The 22,093-nt window shown below is 33.7% G+C and overlaps 5 protein-coding genes across 5 annotated transcripts; 3 read left to right on the top strand and 2 right to left on the bottom strand.

Annotated features, from left to right (window-relative positions):
* The first annotated feature begins 35 nt into the window (after window positions 1-35).
* Window positions 36-5,230, top strand: LOC107617897 (uncharacterized). The gene is made up of 7 exons (XM_016319773.3): window positions 36-298; window positions 392-459; window positions 590-710; window positions 888-1,318; window positions 1,889-1,980; window positions 2,067-2,200; window positions 3,214-5,230. Exons 2-7 carry the CDS (start codon window positions 419-421, stop codon window positions 4,915-4,917), a joined length of 2,523 nt encoding a protein of 840 aa, XP_016175259.1. The 5' UTR covers window positions 36-298; window positions 392-418; the 3' UTR covers window positions 4,918-5,230.
* Window positions 5,231-5,610: 380 nt separating this feature from the next.
* On the top strand, window positions 5,611-6,225 carry LOC148546624 (uncharacterized). The gene is made up of 2 exons (XM_088498451.1): window positions 5,611-5,847; window positions 5,926-6,225. Exons 1-2 carry the CDS (start codon window positions 5,611-5,613, stop codon window positions 6,223-6,225), a joined length of 537 nt encoding a protein of 178 aa, XP_088354577.1.
* Window positions 6,226-6,597: 372 nt separating this feature from the next.
* On the bottom strand, window positions 6,598-8,499 carry LOC107615959 (uncharacterized). The gene is made up of 5 exons (XM_088499271.1): window positions 8,026-8,499; window positions 7,611-7,929; window positions 7,336-7,494; window positions 6,828-7,255; window positions 6,598-6,786 (listed from the first exon to the last, which is right to left on the bottom strand). Exons 1-5 carry the CDS (start codon window positions 8,497-8,499, stop codon window positions 6,598-6,600), a joined length of 1,569 nt encoding a protein of 522 aa, XP_088355397.1.
* A 711-nt stretch (window positions 8,500-9,210) lies between these two features.
* LOC148546623 (uncharacterized) lies at window positions 9,211-9,858 on the bottom strand. Its single transcript, XM_088499270.1, has one exon. The coding sequence runs from the start codon at window positions 9,856-9,858 to the stop codon at window positions 9,211-9,213; it is 648 nt and encodes a 215-aa protein (XP_088355396.1).
* Window positions 9,859-20,382: 10,524 nt separating this feature from the next.
* Window positions 20,383-21,112, top strand: LOC107617038 (uncharacterized). Its single transcript, XM_016318871.3, has one exon. It carries the CDS (start codon window positions 20,474-20,476, stop codon window positions 20,933-20,935), a length of 462 nt encoding a protein of 153 aa, XP_016174357.1. The 5' UTR covers window positions 20,383-20,473; the 3' UTR covers window positions 20,936-21,112.
* The last annotated feature ends 981 nt before the right edge of the window (window positions 21,113-22,093 follow it).

Here is a 22,093-nt window from a genome sequence, read left to right as displayed (position 1 = left end):
TTACTATCTCACCATAGAGTTTCCCGCAAGAAAATAGATGACGATCGGGGCAAGAGCAAGATCCGGTAGTGTACCTCTCTCCCTTCCCTCCGTCGTGAGAGGTCGAAGGTGGAGTTGGTTAGAATGAGATTACCACTTCAAAATCAAATGCTGCCCCAAACAACCAACTCTTATTCATTATTAACCTAGGGTTAGAATGGCATAACCTAGGGTTCTTCATCCACTTTCCTTTTCTTTCTTTTTTTTTTTTTCTTCTCCTTCTTACATTCGCCTACACCATCTTTTCCTCCTTTCAAAGGTACATTCCTTTTCTCTTTTGCACAATTGGCTTCTCTTTCATTGGTATGTTGAATTCTTATTCATTATTCCTTTATTATTTTTTTATGAGCAGCTGAATTTCAAACTTGGAAGCTTGTTCATGGTTGTGCAAATCTCTTTGATGGATCCACTTAATCGGAGGTAATTCGATTTTCACCATTTTAAGGTGCTTCCAGTGTTTTACTATGCTGTTTTCAATGTTGCTGGTTTTGTTCTTCTGTATTGGATCTTCTTTTGAGCCATATTAATTAGAAATGTGTTCATAACTTAGGAGAACTTCCCTCATGGAGGATTCCACTATATTAACTATTGAATTTCTTCGGGGAAGGTTGCTTTTCGAACGGTCCATCTCAAGAAGAGCTAGACAGAGAGCTGAGGATCTGGAAAAAAAGGCATATTTTTGGTTCCTCAACCTTCTCTTTACAAATCTTTAAGAGCTGTTCCATGGTTCATCCTTTTAGGTTTTAGCTTTGTGATTTTTCATTTTTTCGGCGTCAGCCTCCTTGATTCTAATGTAGCCTTCTCTTGCAATTGCATTTTCTTTTTCTATCCAAAATAAAACCAATCAGGTCATTGAATTAGAGGAACAAGTTAAGATGGTGACTCTGCAAAGGAAGATAGCTGAGAAAGCAACGGCAGATGTTCTTGCCATTTTGGAGAATCATGGACTAAGTGATTTATCTAATGAATTTGAATCTGAATCAGGCCGTGATACTCCATGTGAATATGGTGTGAATAATGATTCTGGAAACAATGGTGAGAGGTTTTTGAGCTCAAAAGGGAGACAGAATGGACCAGAAGCGCTGTCTAGTTCTGATACGGATTCTTCACCACTATATGGTAGTTTCCCTTGGAAAGGACATCATGATTCTTCTCATTCTCGAAAAAAGTACAACAATCCCAAACATAGAAGGGAAACCAGTTGGTCATCTATCAGTTCTTCTTCAAAGAATCATCACCATGGAATGTCTTTTCACAAGATAAGACATAAAAAAACGAGGTAATTCAATTAGTGTTTTACTCTCATTAAATTTGCACTCTTTCCATTTAATTTATCAGGTCTACTAATAAGTATGACATTGTTCCTTTTTTTCTTTTTCCCTTTGTGCAAGATAACTAATGCTAAATTCACATTTTTATGTTGTTGAATTTGGTTTGATCTCTTTTGTCTAATCCAGGAGGTTGTGTGTAATTGAAGTTCAGTACATAGGGTGTATATTAACTTACAGTGTGAGAGTAATAAACTAAACAATGGTGATAGTAAAGTGGAATGGGGACTGATAATATGACTATGCACGTGATATTGATATTAATATTATTGATCAGAGCAAATTGTGATGAAAATATTTTTCTACTTTCATAACTTATTCTTTTTCTGCTGAATTGGAAGAAAGAAAAGGATAATTATAATAGAAAAGACAATCATCAAAGGCTGAAAGCTCTTAATTGCAATTCTATTTTAACTTTGACTACGCTGGCTATGATGTTGGGTAATTACTTTTATATTTCTCTTGGGACATTTATCTTTTCGGTTGCCCGTGAAGTTAATAATTAGTTTTATCTTTCTCAGATCAGCATCAATCCCTGGATACGTTTCTGTTGAGGTTGACTGCCAAGAAAATGAAGTTGTGCCCTATTTTGAAGGATTTCAAAATTGCTCAGGTGGGACTGATGTGCCAATAATATGTCATAAAATTAAGAGGATGATGATTCAGAGACGTGCTTAACTAACAAAATTCATGGAACAGATGGATATGAAAGAGATAAGGACATGGAGAAGGCACTTGAACACCGGAGCCTACCTATTGACGAGTATGAAGCAATGGCTAAAGCTCAAATTGATCTGGAAGAGAAATTTAGAGAGAATAACTGTGCCATATCAGTATGCTTCACCTTAACTTATCATAGTATTAATTTCTTTTCAAAATGTTTTTGTTTGGTTGTTGCCTATATGATACTGGTAGGGAAGTTGAGATATTATTTGAGGATACATTGATCCAATTTTAATGTTAAAGAAATTGCTGAAACTGAGCATGCTAGACTTCTCTTAGGATCTTATCTTTTTTTAGTAACCATTGACAATACTAGGTTTTGCATCTTCTTCTTTTTGGCATGACCAAGGTATTGGAGGCAGAGATTCCTTAAAATATGGAGTTAGTAGGGTGCAGAAGAAAGCAACCTGCCCCTATTCTATAATTGTGAAGCTCTAATTTGTTTAAATAAAAAAAATCATTTGTATTTTATACTGCTTTAAAGTTTAAGGGTACTATTATAAATGGAATTGGCAGATGGCACGTGGCAATAGGTAAAGATTTGATAAACTTTAACATATAGCATAACTTTGTTCCTTGCTTACTCAAATTTTTCTATCATGGAAGTGGGCAATCATGCATGGAGATTTGGAAGATGACTGTGATATAATTCGTGAGACCAATCATTTGTTGCTTAGGAGAATGTGAAAATATATTTATATGGTGCTAGGAAATTATTAGTTTGTGTAATTGACTTTTAAGTTGTTCACTTGCCTAAATTTCTTTTCTAAGGTTGTATTTTTATTAGGGTTTATGCACAGTGTTTGTTGGAGTTAATAAGGTAGTGAATGATAAAGTTAACAAAACCCTTAATTGAAGTTCAATTTTTATCAGATGAGTGTTATTGTTGCTCGTTAAATACTGTAAAATGTACTTTAATTAAGATTTTGAGGTAATAATTACATTCTCCTGATGGCTCAAGTTGTATGCTATATCTATAAATGATGTTTTTTTTTTTTTTTTTTTTTTTTAAATTAGCTTTGTATATTAAATGATCTTTTGTATTCAAAGTAGGCTTCCCGTTGCTCTTCTATTCTATTTATATTCATTCATCTAAAGTTTACATTTCGGGTCATAAATCCAGGGCTCATATAACTGGAGGAATCATTATGATATGTATGAGAAAAAAGATGAAAGCAAGGCTCAGCTTAACTCAAATGCTCAAGAGGATGACACTGAAGCTATAGATATTTGCTTATTTGAACGATCCTTAAGAGTCCCAAAATCATTTGATGGGACAAGAGGTTACAACCACCAAAGGAGCGAAACTTTTAGTTCTGATGATTTCCTTGGTCAAGAAAATTTGCATTCTCAACTAAAGGAAAAACAAAGTGAGAGTCCAGAAAATTACCATTCTCATTCTTCAAATCAGCACAATCAAGAACCATATAGTCATTATTACCCTGATTTCAAGCTAATAGATAAAGCAGAATCCTCACGTGTTCTCTTCTTTGAAGAATTAATAGCTGCTGGTGTGAAGGATATTATGCCAAGATCATTTGATGGAAAAGGATCTTATGACAATCAAAAGAGCAAAACTTTTAGTTCTGAATTATTTGGTCAAGAAAATTCAACTTCTCAACTGAAGGGGAGCCAAAATGAGAGTTCGGTAAACTGCCACTATCAGTCTTCAAATCGGCACAGTCAAGAACCATATAGTCATTATTACCGTGATTCAAAGCTAATAGATAAAGCAGAACCCTCACGCGTTCTCTTCTTAGAAGAATTATTAGGTGCTGGTGTGAAGGATATTATGCCAAAATCATTTGATGGAAAAGGTTCTTATGACAATCGAAAGAGCAAAACTTTTAGTTCTGATTTATTTGGTCAAGAAAATTCAACTTCTCAACTAAAGAGGAGCCAAAATGAGAGTTCGGTAAACTGCCACTATCAGTCTTCAGATTTGCACCTTCAAGAGCCATATGGTCTTCATTACCCTGATTCCAAGCAAATAGATAAAGCAGAACCCACAGACTTTTCCTTCTTTAAAGGAATATTAAGAGCCGAGGCCAAGGAAAAGATGCAAACATCAGTTGATGGAACAAAAGGTTACAGCAACCAAAGAAGCCGAACTTTTAGTGTTTCTGATTTCTTTGCTCATGAAAATTCACATTCCCAACTGAAGGAGAACCAAAATGAGAGTACAGAAGACTATCATGATTCCTCAAATATGCACAATCAAGAACCATATGGTTATCATTACCCTGATTACAAGCAAATAGATCACTTCCTAACTGATGTTCATGGTGGTTTGCACCAAAAAGAGACCTCAAGAAACAAAAAAGATGACCTCAATGCATTAGTTTGTCATGAACAACCTCATAAGTTCAGTGGTGTACTTGAATCACTCAAACAAGCTAAGACATTCCTACAAGAGCTCAATAATAGTCTGCCACTAGTTGAGACCGAATACTTCACCAAAGCATGTAAACCCTCGGCTTATGTTAGCAAAAGTGAGAAAAAATTAGACTTCCCAGCCGGAAGTTCCAGTTTCTTCTGGCAACCAACACATTTTCCTGATGAAACAATGACAGGTTCTAATGTTCAAGATTCGACTTCCAGACTTCATTCAAACTTCTTCCTTGATAGAAGAATATCTAGAACTACTGGTTATTTTAACAAAACTCGGAGCCTTACTGGAGTGGATCAATCTCTTGCCGACCCACAATTGTTAAATGGGTCAAGATTCAATTCTAGAAAGGACCCCTATGATGCTTTCTGTGATGGAGGCATACTATCTTCTACGAAACAAGTTTATCCTTGCTTTCCTATTTTTCCAATCTATTAAAGATGCAACAACACTGATGTCAATGCCATTTGGTGATGCTCTTTCAAGATCCGATACAAGAAGCAAATTGGGGTTGGGGTTGGGATTGGGATTCCTGGAGCATATGATTTCTCATTTTAATTGATGTGAGTTTAAGAGCAAACATGTATATATAATTTCCATTATTAGTTTTCTAGCAGCTTCACCAATGGTGTTAAAGTGATTGTTTTATTCTCATGTTCCTTGGCAATGATTCTATGTATTGTATCCAGTTGCGTGGGAAGAGATTGATTTATGACGGAAAACAAACTTATAATCTTATGGCGGGCTTAAATAAGGTTTTTTTGTTTTAGTTTAGTAAAATGAGTGAACTACCAATCCGGCCCCTGACCATTTCGCAGAATGACAAAGCAACCCCTGATAAATATTGTAATCCAGTTCGGTCCCTGTCCCATGCCTCCGTCACACAAGCCGGTCCTTGAGGGTGAATCTCCGGCTAGAATGAACGAAAAATGCTGAGCTGGCACGGTGAGCGTGTGTGAGCTGGTTGACGTGGACGATCGCTGCATACGTAGAGTACTAAAATGGTTAGGGGATTAGTTGTCTGAGTCCACGTCAACATAAAACATGGTCGTTTTGATGGGAGGAGCCTTCTTATTCGTTGTGGGTATTCGTCCCCCTCTTTGTGACTAATTTGTGGAACCCTAATTCGCCATGAGCATCATGAGAGATCTCACTTCAATGTCCATTCACGAAATTGGAAGAGACGTAGTCAACGACGAAAGCAGAAGTGCAACTACCGGTTCTTCTGGTAGTGTTGGACCGCGGAAGACGATGAAGAAGAAGAGGTTCAATGCTCCGCGGTGCTATTGTGGAACTCATGCAATTCTGTTCCTATCTTCGACGGAGCTTAACCCTAATCGGTTGTTTTATGGATGTCCCAATTTTAAGGTGATTTGAATTTTTAATTAAGTTCGTTTGATGTAGCCTCTGGTAACATGTTCTTACCATTATTTATCAATACTGCAGAGTTCAGGGTCACACTGCAAATACTTTGCATGGCTCGATGATTTCGTGGCGTTGTTGGATTTTGAAGGCTCGAAATCGCTTGGTTTTGATAGTGGCAAGCAACTCGAAGATCAGCACGTGGCTGCAGCTGAGATGCTTGGTGGAAAAGTGAGGGAGTTGGAGCATACAGTACATGCTTTAGAATTGCAAGTTAAGAGATGCAAACATGTGCATAGTGAGCATAGGTGTTTTAGGGGTGCAACAGTTGTTGCATTTTTCTGTGGAGTTATAGTTGCAAACATTGTTAGGACATTAAGTTAGAGGATGTCAATGACCATTGATGTTAAGACTGTTATGAAGTTATGATATTTGATTTGGAGATAATCAAACACAGATGTTGTTTAATGTTATTATTGTTATTGTGGACATATGAAGCTGAGAATAGACTTACGAAAAGTAAACATAATTCATATATTATAATAGGTTCATTCACTAAAGAAGCAACACAAAAAAAAAGGTTCTGAAAATGTAGCAACTAGTATTCAGGGGCAGCATATAACCCCTTACAAAATAAAGATAAGACATAAGATTTCAATTTTCCACCTGGGGTCTAAACTGGCCTAAACAAATCCAAATTAACACAAAAATAACACACAAAACATATGAAATGAGCTTGTCATATCCCTGCATCGATTATTTCTTTCTTGGTGGAATGAACCCAGGAGTTGGAATAAACTTGAAAAGCCTTGAAGCAGTCACAGAACTTGCTGCCTGCATTGTCTCCGTGGATATGCTGTTTGGTGTTGGTGGAAAAGAAGGCCTGATTCCCATTGGTGATTGAGCAAATTGGTTTTCCATTGGTGGAGCAGAAGGCCTGACACCCTAACCATGTCTATCATATGACATATCGAACCCCAAGTTACCTGAGGTGTGTTCTGGCTGGGGACATTGGTGACTACAATCTGCAACTTAGCAGCCCTTCTCTCTTTCTTGGTCATTGGTGTCCAGTTTGGGTCCTTAGCTTGATTTTTGCAGGTCTTGTAGTAATGCCCAGTTTCGCCACACTTACTGCATGTGACTTCAAAAGTCTTCTTTGCCTTGTTTGGGTGCATTTCTTTCTCAACTGGATCCACTTTTCTTTTCATTTTTGGGCGGTGTGCAGGTCTCTTTATTGGTGGAGGATCACATGGTACTGCAGTAGATGGAATCCAGTACTCCTCACTGTTCACAGAGTTGATGCAATGTTTGTACGTGGCCCTAATGGACTCCATTGTCAGCCATTTATGTACAAAATCCTCTGGCTTCAAGCCAATCTTGTACATGGCTACTACCGCATGCCTGCAAGGCATTCCTGAAGCAAAGTACAAGGTTTACTATGACAATAATCAGGTGTACAAGACGAAAAGGTAATGAGCTAGGACATAGATTTACCTGTGAGTTGCCATACGTTGCAGGTACATGTTCTCTGCTGCAGATTTACCCCCACCTTGTGGTTTCCCCTATGCACCTCAAACAGAACTTTGTTGCTATCTCCGGCCCAAATTGCTCTCCACTTATTGGCACTAGGCTTAATAATTTCGTCCAATTTTTCTGTTGCACAGGGGCCAATACACCAGAACAAGCCTCCAACTTTCTTTTATGTGTGGCCATTTTTCTCATCAGGTAGCAACGTAAGTCCTCACACATAGAAAGAATTGGTTTCCCACGGTATTCGACAATTTTCGCATTCCATACCTCGCACATGTTGTTTGTGATGTTGTCAACTTTAGGACCATGGCTGAAGTAAGCCTTAGTCCACACTGCAGGCTCAAACCTTTGAAGATACTCCCAAGCTCCAGTGTTAACTTTCTTCATTTTTTCCATTGCAGTGTTGAACTCCTGGAAAGTGGTGCATCGTGCACATTCCCATACCAGATTCTTTGTTTGCTGATCCTTGAAATGCTTTATAAAATTCTTCCAAATATGAAGCACATAGTTCCTGTGGTGTGCATTAGGCATAACTTCTTTTATAGCCAGCTCCAAACCCTTCAAGCATCATACACACAAATTAATAAACAAATGAGAACCAACCATCAACATAGTTCAACACTAAAATTAACATACTTAATATACACATGTTACCTTTTGCTGGTCCGAAATGAAATTCCAGCCAAACTGTGTCACTTCTCCCAAGTCCTCCTGTAAGAGTGTCAAGAACCATTTCCATGTGTCTCTGTATTCGTTAGCGACAACTGCAAATGCAATGATGAAGAAGTGGTTATTGGCATCTTGCCCAACCGCACTTAAGAGCTGGCCGCCATAGTACCCTTTCAGAAAGCATCCGTCTAAGCCGATTAGAGGTCTGCAACCCTCTTCAAACCCCTTCTTAGATGCATTCAGACTTACATACAACTTATCAAAAAGTGGAAAAGAAACTGGCTGGGGAATTGTCTCCACTAATGCTGTTGTGCCCGGATTACTCCTATGCAGTTCATTCAGATAATCACGCACTTTTCCATATTGGTCCCTTGCATTACCAATAACAACTTTCCTAGCAACTTTAAGGGCCCTAGCAATCATTCTTGGGTTCAGCTGGATGTTGTATTCTTCTATCATATGCTACGTTGCATGTCTTGGCTTCATGTCGGGTTGAATGAGAAGTTTTTTAATAAGCTTAGACGCCACCCATTGACGGTCAGCCATGTTACTACCATAGTCCCGAGCACAAGAATGCTCATCAATTAAGGTCTTCACCTAGAAGCATCTACTAGCAGAATTCCAAGAAATATAAATCAACCAAGGACATTTATCAGCTGCACATGCTGCCCTCACTCTATGCTTCTCGTTCTTAATGTATAACACGTCCTTCCCCTCATGCACGAAGTAGTCTTTTAGTGCCTTTTTGAAAATCTCAAGCGTTGGAAACAACTGTCCAACCTTGAATTCAACCTCACCATATTCAGAATCTTCATCAAATGGATCATACGCTGTCTTATCCTCGTCCTCTGAAGAGATTGGACTGTTGAAGGCCTCACTCTCATACTCATATGGCTTTTCATAATAACTATCCATCTCCACATTAGTAAGAACCGAGCCAGACTGATGAAACCCTTCCCCCAGGTTATTTTTGTCAGTACCCTCTGTCCCTCCTACAGGGGTTGGTTTCTGACCTCTTCTTGGGCCCCCAACATTGGGCCCAGGCCCAGAATTATGGCCTTCCATTGATCCATCATGCAGCACATCCCTAAGTATATGTCTTCTTCTCACACCTGAATACTTTTTAGATGTCTTTTTCTTAGCAGATGAAGAAGCCTTATTACCCCCAACCTACTTCTTAGCTGAGCCTCCTTTTCTCCCTTCACCATCTGTGGTCCTAAGTTCCTCATCACTACCCTTGTCATCTGTCTCATAACCACCAGCCTCTTCATCCATTTTTCTCTTACCTGACAATGATTTCTTTGGCACCCTCTTTTTTTTATTTGCTCTTACCCCTTCTTCACTGCTGCTGTCATCTGTCTCATACCCAGGAGGAGGAGGCTTATAAGGCTCATCCTCTGTTGTCTCATATCCATCATCGGAGGACGACGATGATGAACTCACCACAACAGTACCAAGGTCCACACCATCCTCCATTACTTCAGCCACATCCACTTCGTGTTCAAAATAAATATGCAATTCATCAGTGTCCCTGTTCATAAGCTTATTTTCCCTCATCTGGTTAATCTCCATATCCCCCTTCATAGCATGAAGACCAACCTCCATGTTGGGTGCTCTCATGTCTAGCCAAAACATCTCTTTATACCCTATATATCCCAACTCCTTAAACAATGTCACCAGGTCAAAAAAGTTGACATAATCCAGGTCCAACGGGAGAAACCTCTTCACTTTCCCATGCCTGTAGCACAGACCTCCCTCAGAATCATTCTGAAATCTCCCCCCATGGTGAAACACCGGAGTAATTAAATATTCAGACATCTGCAAAAAAATAAACATGCATAACAATCTCAGAATCATTTTTTCCTAAATTCACAACAGTCAAAACTAGTGGAATCTATTTCTAACTTTCTCTAATGTGTGCTTAAAATAGTACATAATCAACCCTGATTAATCACGTTGGACATTTCTTAATCAAGTTTCATGTTTTCTTTATTCAGGGCAACTGAGTTGTAAAGCTCAATGGTGGTGTGTCAGAGTGAGTTAATAGGACCACATAAAGCAGAAGAAACAATGAGGTCCACGGAGAAAGGGGCTTACTTAGACTGTCACAAGCACCGTCAGTCAACTCCTCCAATCGCCGTCAGTGCACCGTCAACCTACTCCGTTAACGACAACGACGTCAGCTTCGTCAATGCCCACCCCAGTAACAACGTCAACACGACTCTCTAACTCCCCAAGGTTAACAATGGTCACGAAGGTGAAAAACGTTCTCTCCTAGGGTTTACTGGTAATTCTGAAGCGTAAATGAAGGGTTTTTATGGAATGGCACACTATGAATTAAACATTTTTGGCACCTCCCATCATAACGACCACGTTTTATGTTGACGTGGACTCGGACAACTAACCCCCTAACCATTTTAGTACTCCACGTATGTAGCGATCGTCCACGTCAGCCAGCTCACACACGCTCACCGTGCCAGCTCAGCGTTTTCCGTTCATTCTAGCCAGAGATTCACCCTCAAGGACCGGCTTGTGTGACGGAGGCATGGGACAGGGACCGAACTGGATTACAATATTTATCAGGGATTGCTTTATCATTCTGCGAAATGATCAGGGGCTGGGTTGGTAGTTCACTCTAATAAAATTTAAAAGTGTTTTTTTTTTTTTTTTGGTTAATTTGCTCTATTAAATACTGACGTTACAACTTACAAGACTAAACACAAATTTAACATGTTTTGTTATATCCGCATTTTAATTTCATATCAATACTTAACGAAGCAAATTAATTACAATCACTACAATTAAAATCTTTTAAATTTTATAGAAAAAAGAATAGTATATTCTATTCTATAAAAACTAAAATCATATTCAAATGCTTTTTTTAGTCAATTCATCCATGTTCTCATTATTATATGAGTTGAATTATTTTTCGGCCATCAAGGTGTCATCTCCATTTCCTGTACTTATTAAAATTGGATAATGATATTATATTTTGAAAATGATGATGTGAAATACACTTTGGTGTACCATTTGGCCTTAGGTCAAACTTTATTTATTATTAATAAGAATAAAAAATATTATTGTCTTATCCGTTGCTTAAAGGACATATAACATGGCTTATATGATTGGGAAAATTTTAAGTATACCGGAACATCGATATTCCAATTGTTTTAACCGTTGATTTTAATTAATATATTATATATATTTTTTATAATTCAGATCAATAGTTAAAATAACTGAAACACCGGTATTTTTGATACACTTAAAACTCTTCTTATATGATTATGTGAACTTATATCAATGATTTACACATGGTCATCGATCACTTTGACAAAGACCCGGTTGAGGAGCATATGTCTCCAGTTAAAAAATATATCTATTCTCTTATATAAAAATTGAATTTCTATATTTAACGATGGAGTTGATGTAGCGTACTTTTGAGAGTGTTTTTTTTATTTATTTCTTTTAACAAGTATAATTACCCATGCCATGCATGTGATAAAATTGAAATTATAATTTTAAATTATTTTTTTAAATTAATTTGAATTATAATAATTTAATTAATAAAAAAAAACATGTTATGCATTGTTTTTTTTATTTAGTATTAATTGGATTAATTTTAAAATGGTTATTAATCAATTTTAATAATCTACTTTCTTCAGTAAATCAGACATATATATTGAATGTGATTATAAATAATATAGTAATAGTTAAATCCACCAACAAATATATTGGCTATTATCACACTATAAAACAAATTAAATATAAAGATTATTAGCACCTATAAATCTATAAAATCGCATTGTCTTTGATTCGTGCAAGGGTTTACTTATCAAATAAATTTAAAATATGAACAAAAAATATTTATAAAATGAACCTAGCATCACTTGAAAGAATCATGAAAAATAATCAACTTACCTTATTAGTGTATAATATTAATACATATAATATTAATACATTTTATTAGTGTGAGATATTGATGTGGTGAATATTATTATTATTTATTTACATATTTTATTTTATATCTAGTACATCTACCTTATTTATTTTACAACAATTTATACTAATTTTTTTTGCAGTGTATTTTTTATCGATTACATGTATAGTCTTTGCTGCCCATTTTTACTTCTTTTTAGTTGTTTTTTTTATCTTATTTTTAATTATTTATTTAACTTTTACTCCCAATGTGTTTTTTATATTTCACTTCGTCTTAAATTCAATTTCATGCTTATCTTTCAATTGTGTAAAATTAAATTGTTTCTTTCAAATATACTTAAATATATTATCTATTACAAATAATTATTATAATAAATAAACAAATATAAATTGAATATATAATTTAATTTTAATTTTAATTAAAAATTAAATGAATTATCAAAAAAATATCAACAAATTTTGTCTTTAATTTCTCTATAGTTTTATTTAATGGTAAAAATCTCTCTTTAGTCACTAACATCGTCGATACAAAAAAAGAAAAGTATAAGTTTCTATCAAGTAAAATAAAATACATATAAGATAAATAGCATATATGTAATTTTATTATTAATCATAGACTATAGACAAATTTCTAAAAACAAAATCTTATAAATCAAACAGTAATTTTTTAATATTTTTTTAAAGTTGTTCAAACTTATCAATATTTTATAATATAATTTCACAAGTTATAATATGAGATATTAGCCATTGTTATATATATGAAAAATATAACTCATTTAGTATTTAACCATTTATTTTCGATTAATATTGTTATAACAAGGATATATGCGATTTTATGAGAATGATATGGTTATCTAGAAATTTACTAAGTGGCTAGAGTAGTTTTACATCACGAACCAATAAATACTAGCAATTGGAATAATAAAAAAGACCAGCCAAATGGATATTTGCTCAATTACTTGCAATTTGGGATTAAATGAAAATCTGTGAAATTTTTACGGGTGGAGACCTGTCCACGTGAAATAGACTGGGATAGAGACATAGGTACCCTCTTCAAGGACCCGTTATATATATATATATATATCTCAAATTTAATAATCCTAATTTTTTGTCTCTAATTTAAACTCTTTTTTTTCTTCTATATTCATCCTTAGCCTTGATTTTGTATAAACTCTTTCTCTAACTCACTTTCTTTACCTCTTAAGTTCGTCATTCTGTCGCTTAGTCTCGCCCTAAAATATTATATTATGTTGAAAAATATTTTTATATTTTTTTTGAAATATTATTTTTTATAATGAATATATTATGAGTTGAGTTGAATTATATTGAATTCATTATTTTATGATTATTATATTATAATTTTTTTTTTATTTTTTTCAAAAATTTTCAAAGGATATCCATAGATAATCGTGGGTAGACATTCACTGAGGGGATAATTAAATAGGGGGACTTGCAATGAAGATGGAGAGAGGATAGGGGATATATTTTTTTTAAACGGGAGTGAAGGAGGAAAAAGGGGTCCGCTGTGCCCACACGAGTATCTATTACTATATCTAACTAACAATGGAAATTCAATTTGAGCCGATTTGAGATAGGACACATGAATTTTATCTGCATTGGGTTTTAAGACAACGAACCTAATTCGGATTTAGGATTTTAACAATAGGCCTAAGTTGATCTTACTCACTTGAGTTAATATTTTGGGTCATTACTGTAATAAATACTATACTATTAAATATGATTATATTTAGTATATATAAAAGTTAGGTATACTTACAAAAGATTTTATAATCAAACTAAAAAAATTCTAATTATCTTTTATTTTAATTTTAAATATTATTTACTATCTTAATAAAAAAAGTGAATAATAATAATTACTCACATAATTAAAATAGATCATCTTAATATATACATGACACTACATATATCAAGGATTATTATATGTGATAAATTATTTCTTTATTTTTCTAAAGATAATTTATATGTAAATCAACTAATCTTTATAACATACGATCTATTGCATAATTTTTTTGCTCTTAATATGGATAAATGATGAATTTAATATATAAAATATAATTTATATTATTTAACATATGAAATAAGTAACTTAAGCCATTATCTAAGACAATAAATATAATAGTACAAATACCTACATATTTATTAGTATTAAAAAATATACAAATTGTAAAACTCGGTCAAACCGTAATTAATTAAATAATAAATTAAATAGGAGCGAATATGGTTAGAAAATTTAGTAAATGGAATTTGATAATTTAAATATGATATTTGGACTCAGTGAATTTTTCTGAGTCGAAAAACATAGTTTTCTGAATAAAAACGCGCACTAGAAATTTGACCGGCAGTATCGGCTGTGATCTGTCCAGTACTGTGGCTGAGAAAATTAATTAGAAGTCAATAATTTTAAGAAATAAGAATTTATAATTTGGGAAGATAGAAATATTTAAAGTTCGATTTAAGACTCTAATCTTAAAGGTTTTGGTCCAAAATTGGGCCAACGGACCAAACCAAGTAAACCGGGTTCAAGTGGACCCAAGACCCAACATATATAAACATTAGTTATGAGTATTTCACCTTATTTACCCTAAAAAAAGGGATTTGGGGCGCTGAAATGGAGAAGGGAGGAAGAAGAGAGAAAATCCTAACTTCATCAAACTTCAAATCATCATAACTTTCTCTCCGGAACTCCGATTGACGAGCTGTTTATGGCCACGTATCGCTCTTCTCATTCTCTACAATTCTATCTAAATTTTGTGGTGAGTAATCCATTGTTCTCTGCCCAGTTTTTGTTTTTCTCTTTAAATTCGAATTTGGTTTGGGTTTTGAGGTAATCTTGTGATTTTGGTTGTTTAGAAGTGCTTTAGTATGAGCCATTGGTGAGTTCTATCAACCAATTTCGTGGGTTAAGGTAAGGAACCCTCTTACCCTTGTGATTTATCATTTTCATGAACCCTAGGTTGATTATAACTGTAAAAATTAATTATGTTAGAATATTGGGTGATTTTGGTGCACAATTGGAAGATTGATATTGCTTGAGAAGCTTTGGTGAGGCTTGGAACTAAGGGTTGATGGAGACTCTCAAGAAGAAGCTCAATTATTTTGGCTACAAGAGGTACGGTTTAAGTTTCATTTAAGTACCGTGTGGTGTGATGAGAATTCTTAGGCTAGATGCCCCTAGGATAAGTTTGGATTGTGTAAATAGTTGGTACTAATATGCATAGTTGATATGTAATATGAATTAATGATTGGGTTGAGAATTGTGTGAATTTGTATGTTTAGTGTGTTGAGAATTTGATGAATTGGATAATGAATATTGGTTTGTGGAATATGCATTTAAATTGTGAATTTAGGCCAGAGGCCGTGAATCTTGGGTCGGAGGCCGGAAAGAGGTAAGGGAGGTAAGTTGATGTGTGTATTGTGTGAATTTATAAGAGATTGGAAGGATTTTAGATATTGAATGTGTGAATAATTGGGTTGATTATTGAGTAATAAGGTTTGAGGAATTGAGGTGTGGAATTTAATAGTTTTGGGTAAAATTATGTAGATGAGGTAGGTTTAGTTTTGGTTGAGTGTAATTATGTGAATGTGGTTGGGTTGTAGTCATTTGGATGAGTGAAAATGAATTTGGCTTGTGAACATTGGAAAAATTGGTGATTTCTATTTTTGGGTAAAAATTGATTTTTGACCAACTTTGGCGGTCCGTGACTTGGTCCACAGAGTTTGGAATTCTTCAAAATTGGATTTTTATGAAAGTTTATTTAACGATCTTTCCAATGGTTCATAAATGGTTGAAAAAGGAAATTTGTAGAAGAAGTTATGTGTGTTGGAAGTTTGGGGTTTAAAAATGTAATTCTGCAGCTTTTTAACTTCGTAAAATTTTTGGTAAAACATACCCCGACGCGCACGCATGGCCGATGTGCACGCGTAGCTGCACTAATGCGAATGCCTCATAGAAAATTCAGAGAGTTGTGCAGGTACTATGCTGGTTTTGTACGAGGAGCACAAAACGCACCCACGCGTACGCGTGGCTGACGCGCACACGTCACTCTGCTTTTTTGAATCCCACGCGCGCGCATGAACGACGCTCACGCGTCACTTCCTTTTTCAGCCTTCCATGCGTGCGCATGGGTGACGCGCACGCGTGACCCCATTTTTAGCAAAAGTTAATTTTGAGTTTTTAAAGCCGAATTTCAGACTTTTAAGCCTCCATTCTCACCCTTTAAGTCCTAAATCATTATAGTATGCCTAGTAATGAAAAGAAGCTAGAACATATGGTAACTTGTGGATGAAGTAAAGTGAGAATCAATGATGAATGATGAGTAATGATGATTGTATGAGTTACTGAAGGTGATGATGGAAGTGCGGTGTATGCCGTGAGTCGAAGGGCTGTATTTAATAATGATTATTGGCTGGTTATGGGTTATGTTATGAGCCGGATGGCTATGATAAATATTGATTTATGGCTGGAAATGAAAATATGACTTTGAATGATTGTTTTATCTTGAGCTCTCTTTCTCGAAAGTGCGACCCCAGAGAAATGAAGGAAGGTGAGAATCCCCTTCCCTATTCTTCCTGGTATTGTAAAATTGTCCCCAGCAAGATGGTGGGAGGTTAGGATCCCCTCCTTGGTTCCTCCTGGGCATATGAGAACGTACCTCTTGGGTAGATGCAATGATTGTGGTTGCGCCCCACTTGCTCTAGACTGGTTAGTATAGAGGCTCCACGGGTGGACGCAAGGGTTGTGGTTCGTTCCATTTGTTCCGGGTCAGAGATTGTGATGCATGGATAGTAGCAAGGGTTGTGGTTCGTTCCACTTGCTCTGGGTCAGATATTGTGATGCCTGGATAGTAGCGGCAGTAGTGGTGATTCCACTCGCTCCAGGTTGAGCTTTTAAATACCTGCCTGGGTAGATGCAGTGGAGTGACTCCACTTGCTCCGGGTTTGGTTTGAGACTCCTGGGGTAGATGCAGTGGTTAGCCCCCACTTGCTCCCAATCGAGTATGATTTGAGATTTGTGAAATTATTTGAGTTTCGGATTTCCTTGGGTAGATGCAGTGGGTTGGCTCCACTTGCTCCAGGTTGAGATCCGAGATTCTGTTGACCCTATTTCGTAAGTGTGGCTGGACACTGTGAAAGTTTCGGATGAGCTCGCGTCCCGTGGATAAACACCAGTGTGGGTGTTATGTGATTATGATTATGATTGTGAATAACTCGAGTTGGGGATGCACGACAGAGGGACAGTCCAATAGTTAGCTACCAGGACTTGTCGGGTTGGCTTTATAACTGACATATGAGACTCATCAGCCATAGGGCATGCATACATCATTTGCATATGTTTGAATTGTTTGGGTTTGCCTATCTGTTTGGATTGCCATATCATATATGCTATGTTACCTGACTATATGCTATCTGTTCTACTTGTACCTTAATTGTGTATTACTTGTCTATATTGATTGTATTTGTACAACTGAGAGGTCCCTCATGCTGGTGTCGGTTGACATTGAGGGTTGTTCTTGTTGAAATGGAATAATGATATGATTAATTTAAAATGATGATTACTGAATGAGATAATTTGAGTTTTCTGGGTAGACGCAGTGAAGTAATTTCACTTGCTCCAGGTAGAGAATGAGATATTTTGAGCTCCCTGAGTAGACGCAGTGAAGTGATTTCACTTGCTCCAGGTGAGGATATGAAGTATTGATATAGAATTTCTGAGATAAAATAACCAGTGATGGTTTGGCTTATGATTTTGATTCTGATTTGATGGAGAGTTATAAGTTGGGAAGCATGAGGAAGAGGAATTAGATTTAGCATTCCTTTATGACAGTTGCCTATTCATGGATTAGCGAGAACATAGGATGAATATTTGGTGAAAGGAAGTTTAGGATGTTTAGTGAGCTTTTATTACAATGCATTGTATTTATTTGGCACTTTTACCGTACTGAAAATCTATGGGTCGGGAGTTCTCATTCCGTATATATCTCTTGTTTTTCAGATACAGGTCCAGGTGCTCAAAAGTGAACTGTGGTTCATCTGAGAGATGACGAAGATCTTTATATTCTCTACTTTATATTTTGCTTAGAATCTCTCCACCTTTATTTTGAAAAGTTTATATTATGTATTGAACTCTTTTGAATTTGCCTATAGAGACTCTTATGTTTCTTTTGGGAGAGATTAGGGGATTTTGTTGTCAGCTACTTTCATACTGTACCCTAGCCGACCTAAACTTCGCGGATCGCGACTAGTGGCTATTTACTTATGTTATATATATATATATCTATATACTGTTCTTCTTTTACTCTCCTTCATACCTTTATCTGTATATCATTTTTGACTTCACGCTTTATCTTTCAGTTGTCAATGCGTGAGTGATACGACTTCGCGATTTTATTTTTACTCTTTTCAGGCTTCTTGTTTAATACTCTTTTTAATTTTACTTATAGTTATGTATTAAAAATTCACCTTGGAAGTCGTACCACCTTATTATCATTGACTTATGACTCGAGTATAAGGATTTGAATATTAGGGTGTTACACAGATAATATAAACATGATTTTTTTGGTAGAAAAGTAATAATAATAAAGGTTATTAATTAAGTTAATTACATATTAAAAAATTATGAATAATTTTTTAAATAATAATAAAAAATAAGATCACTATTTTCACATACTACAAAGTTTATAAAAAAAATTTAGACAATAAATCAATTCTTAATAAATTGTACATTAACTCTGTTAAAAAAAATAAATTATATGTTAGATATTATTATTTGTATACTAATATATATATATATCGATTATTAAGTTATAATTAATTTCTAACTCAATTTTTTATAATTGAAATTTAAATGCTGAATATTTTATACCTAACTAATTTTGTTTTTGCTATTAATTAAAATTTTAAAAAATGTGAGTTATTAATCAATTTTAGATTCAAATTTAAATTTGTGTAAGAAAATATTTTGAATTTTTTTCATTAATAAGAATTAATTTTAAAATAAAAAATTATTTTATACATCATATTATAAAATATTGTAATCATTCATTTTTTAATGGCAATTATTGCCAAATAAAATGATATAAAAATAGAAAAAAATATATTTACCAATCTAGGAATAATAATTCATTTTTCAATAGAATAAATTATATATTGAATAACAAAAGTTATTATAGTTTCTTTTTATATAAACTAATACTCAACGACGGTATTTTGGTAATATTATTAAGAAATATTAATAAATCTAATAGCTTTTGTAATGACATAAGTTTATAAGTTTAGAAGTTTAAAAGTCATGTCATAAAATATAAAATTTTAACTAGTAACAACGTTGATCATATTGTTTGATATCATTTGAATGAATATGATACTAATAAATAAATCTGTCACAGTTAAATTTTAACAAAGGCAAATCTCCATAAATATGCTATCATTAATGAGAATTTTTCTAATTTCAAGACAAATACTATTTTCTTTCACTATATTTTCTAACTCAACAGGTCGAGAACTAATCTTTCACGAATTGAAGCTCCATTTATTAACAGTCTGCCGCTAGCCAATGAGTTGTTACGTAGGGATTCGAAACTCTAATACTTTAGACGAGTGAGATGACCACTCAACTAATCTAAATCAGTTAAAACAAATACTAATTATTTTTAATATTTTTAACATTAAAAATAATTAAACTTTAATTTTAATTATAATTTTGTAAAATATTTATATTAATAATTATTATATATATTTTTTGTTTAATCTCTTTTAATAAAAAATTTATATATTTTTATTAATTATCCCATACAGGCTAGTTTTTATACTAAAATAAGTCACAATAATCAGTCATAAAAATATATATATTATTTAATTTATTTGTAATATGTATATTATATTTTAATATATATTTTATATTAGTGGTTGATTTTGATATACACATAACATAATTATTTTAGTAATTGTAAAACATAACGATGCTTAACTACTTAAAATTTTAAAATGAGAGATGTTTAACTATTTATGTTTAAAATTCCATGAACAAATTTCTAAAATTTGGATATATTTTGTTTTATAGGACACAATATATGATTAAATATTTAAGTAAATATGGGTTTCACGATAACATATCATTCAAGTTAAATCGTCGAAAATATGCTAGTAATTAACTTCTAGAAGCAATTGGCTTGTCTCCTTAGGACAAGTAGTCAAGTTTTGATTATTAAAACTCTTTGGACTATTGAGATCTTAAAGTTTCTTGGAAGACACAACTCAGCAACGTGTTTTTTGAATGCTTAATGTAATTTGATTCTTCAACAAGTTCCTAACTTACACACCACGTTAAGAAAAAAAAAATCATATATTTATAGCTTATACTATGAACCAAAAGGACCATCATATCATTGTACATAACATTTTCTCTATCAACACATACACCCTTATTCTCCTATCATCAAATCCAAGAAGCTAGTTATTTGAGGGAAGAAACAGCATCATGAGAATGAACATAAACTTTGGAAGTGACCATGATCAGCACCTATTGCAAAGTGGTTTGTTGAAGAATAATTATGGTGACATGTGTGACAATTATTTTGGATTCCGAACTGAGGCAGGAAAATCAGCAGACCCAAGAATCATGAGGCTGCTAGAGTTTATTAGAGAACTTTACATTAGGAGGAGAGAAACTTTCAAGAAAATGGTTCCTGAGAGGCTCCATGAGGATCTTGTGGAGTTGTTTAAGAGAATCAGCACTTTGTTAACCGGTGCTAATCAATCAATGCACGGGGCAAGAACATTGCAGAGAAGTTTGAGTGCTGGATCATCACAGTTGAAGCTTGATAGGTTTAGGGTGCGCTCTGTTGATGTAACCGGTGCCGCCGGTGGTGGTGGTGCCGCCGGTGACGTTCAATCTGGTCAAGGTGGCCAGGGAGACAATAAGCCTGCTGGCTCCAAATGAAGAATGGAGTGCCGAATAACTATATAGTTTTTGTCTTATGCTGGAATGCATATGATTTTATTCAAGGAAATTCATTGTGATTCTTTGATTAATTTTTTATTATTTCTTATAGATTAAGATTTGTACCATTATTATGTACAATAATGAATATATATTATGGAGCGCTAAATTTTGATATGATATCATAAAATTATTTATTTTAAAAATTTAATTTTATAAAAAATATATAAATAATTATATGTTTTATGTAAATTTTAAATTTGTATAAATTTTTTTATATAAATTTTTTATTTATTTTATGTTATTTTTATAAAAAATAATAAAATTAAACTTCACATTTTTTGAATATAAAAATTTTAATATCACATCATAAAATTATTTTTTTTTAATTTAAGTTTATAAAAAATACAAAAATAATTATATTTCCATCCGATATTATTAAACTTGAAAATTAGCAAGTAAATTTAAAAGGCAAATGACTAAAATAAAATAATTAGGCTTTAAATTTACCGAAATACAACTTTTGCATATTACAGAACATAAACCGTTAAAGGGGTATAGCGATTTATGTACATTTGAAATTTATGAGAACCCTCTCACAGTTTAATTATATAATTTAGTGAAAAATTGTATTTACGTATGCAATATACAAAAGTTATATTTCGATAAATTTGAGACCCAAATAATTTATTTTAGTCATTTGCCCAAATTTAAAGTAAGACAACAATAAAATTTATCTGGAAAGTCAGAGAAAAATTTGAATCAAACTAAAGTTTGAGAATAGTTTTTGACGTTTCGGCAAGTACTAAAATCATGACATAGGAGTTGATTGTTCTTATTAAATCTTTAGATGGTCCAATAATAAAATATATTTTTTAAGTTTTTAATAATTATTAAATAGTTTTTATTTAATTTTATTATAATATAAATTTTTATATATTATTTAATTATAAAATTTATTTTTTATTTTATAAATTATTATTTTATTATTTATTTATCATATTTATTAATAAAAATAACAACGAAATAGATCTTCTATTTATATCGTGACCTCCATAAATATTTTGACAATGTGAATCAACGAGTTTTTTTTATTCTTGATCAGTTACATCCGTAAAAGCTAGCGAAATCGTGTTTATTAGTAATTCAATCGATTGG

This window comes from Arachis ipaensis, chromosome B9 (genome assembly GCF_059453495.1).
Source record: "Arachis ipaensis isolate K30076 ecotype BB chromosome B9, ASM5945349v1, whole genome shotgun sequence".
NCBI lineage: Eukaryota > Viridiplantae > Streptophyta > Magnoliopsida > Fabales > Fabaceae > Arachis > Arachis ipaensis.
Note: the sequence above shows the minus strand (reverse complement) of the source record. Positions and strands in the feature narration are given on the sequence as shown.

Coding starts and splice junctions, on each gene's coding strand:
- LOC107617038 (XM_016318871.3), top strand. CDS start 20,474: ATGAGAATGAACATAAACTTTGGAAGTGACCATGATCAGCACCTATTG.
- LOC148546623 (XM_088499270.1), bottom strand. CDS start 9,858: ATGTCTGAATATTTAATTACTCCGGTGTTTCACCATGGGGGGAGATTT.
- LOC107615959 (XM_088499271.1), bottom strand. CDS start 8,499: ATGATAGAAGAATACAACATCCAGCTGAACCCAAGAATGATTGCTAGG. Junction 7,930..8,025: donor TCATTTCGGACCAGCAAAAG/GTAACATGTGTA, acceptor TGATGCTTGAAG/GGTTTGGAGCTGGCTATAAA. Junction 6,787..6,827: donor CCAGCCAGAACACACCTCAG/GTAACTTGGGGT, acceptor AGACATGGTTAG/GGTGTCAGGCCTTCTGCTCC.
- LOC148546624 (XM_088498451.1), top strand. CDS start 5,611: ATGAGCATCATGAGAGATCTCACTTCAATGTCCATTCACGAAATTGGA. Junction 5,848..5,925: donor ATGGATGTCCCAATTTTAAG/GTGATTTGAATT, acceptor TCAATACTGCAG/AGTTCAGGGTCACACTGCAA.
- LOC107617897 (XM_016319773.3), top strand. CDS start 419: ATGGTTGTGCAAATCTCTTTGATGGATCCACTTAATCGGAG. Junction 1,981..2,066: donor AGGATTTCAAAATTGCTCAG/GTGGGACTGATG, acceptor TTCATGGAACAG/ATGGATATGAAAGAGATAAG. Junction 2,201..3,213: donor AGAATAACTGTGCCATATCA/GTATGCTTCACC, acceptor TCATAAATCCAG/GGCTCATATAACTGGAGGAA.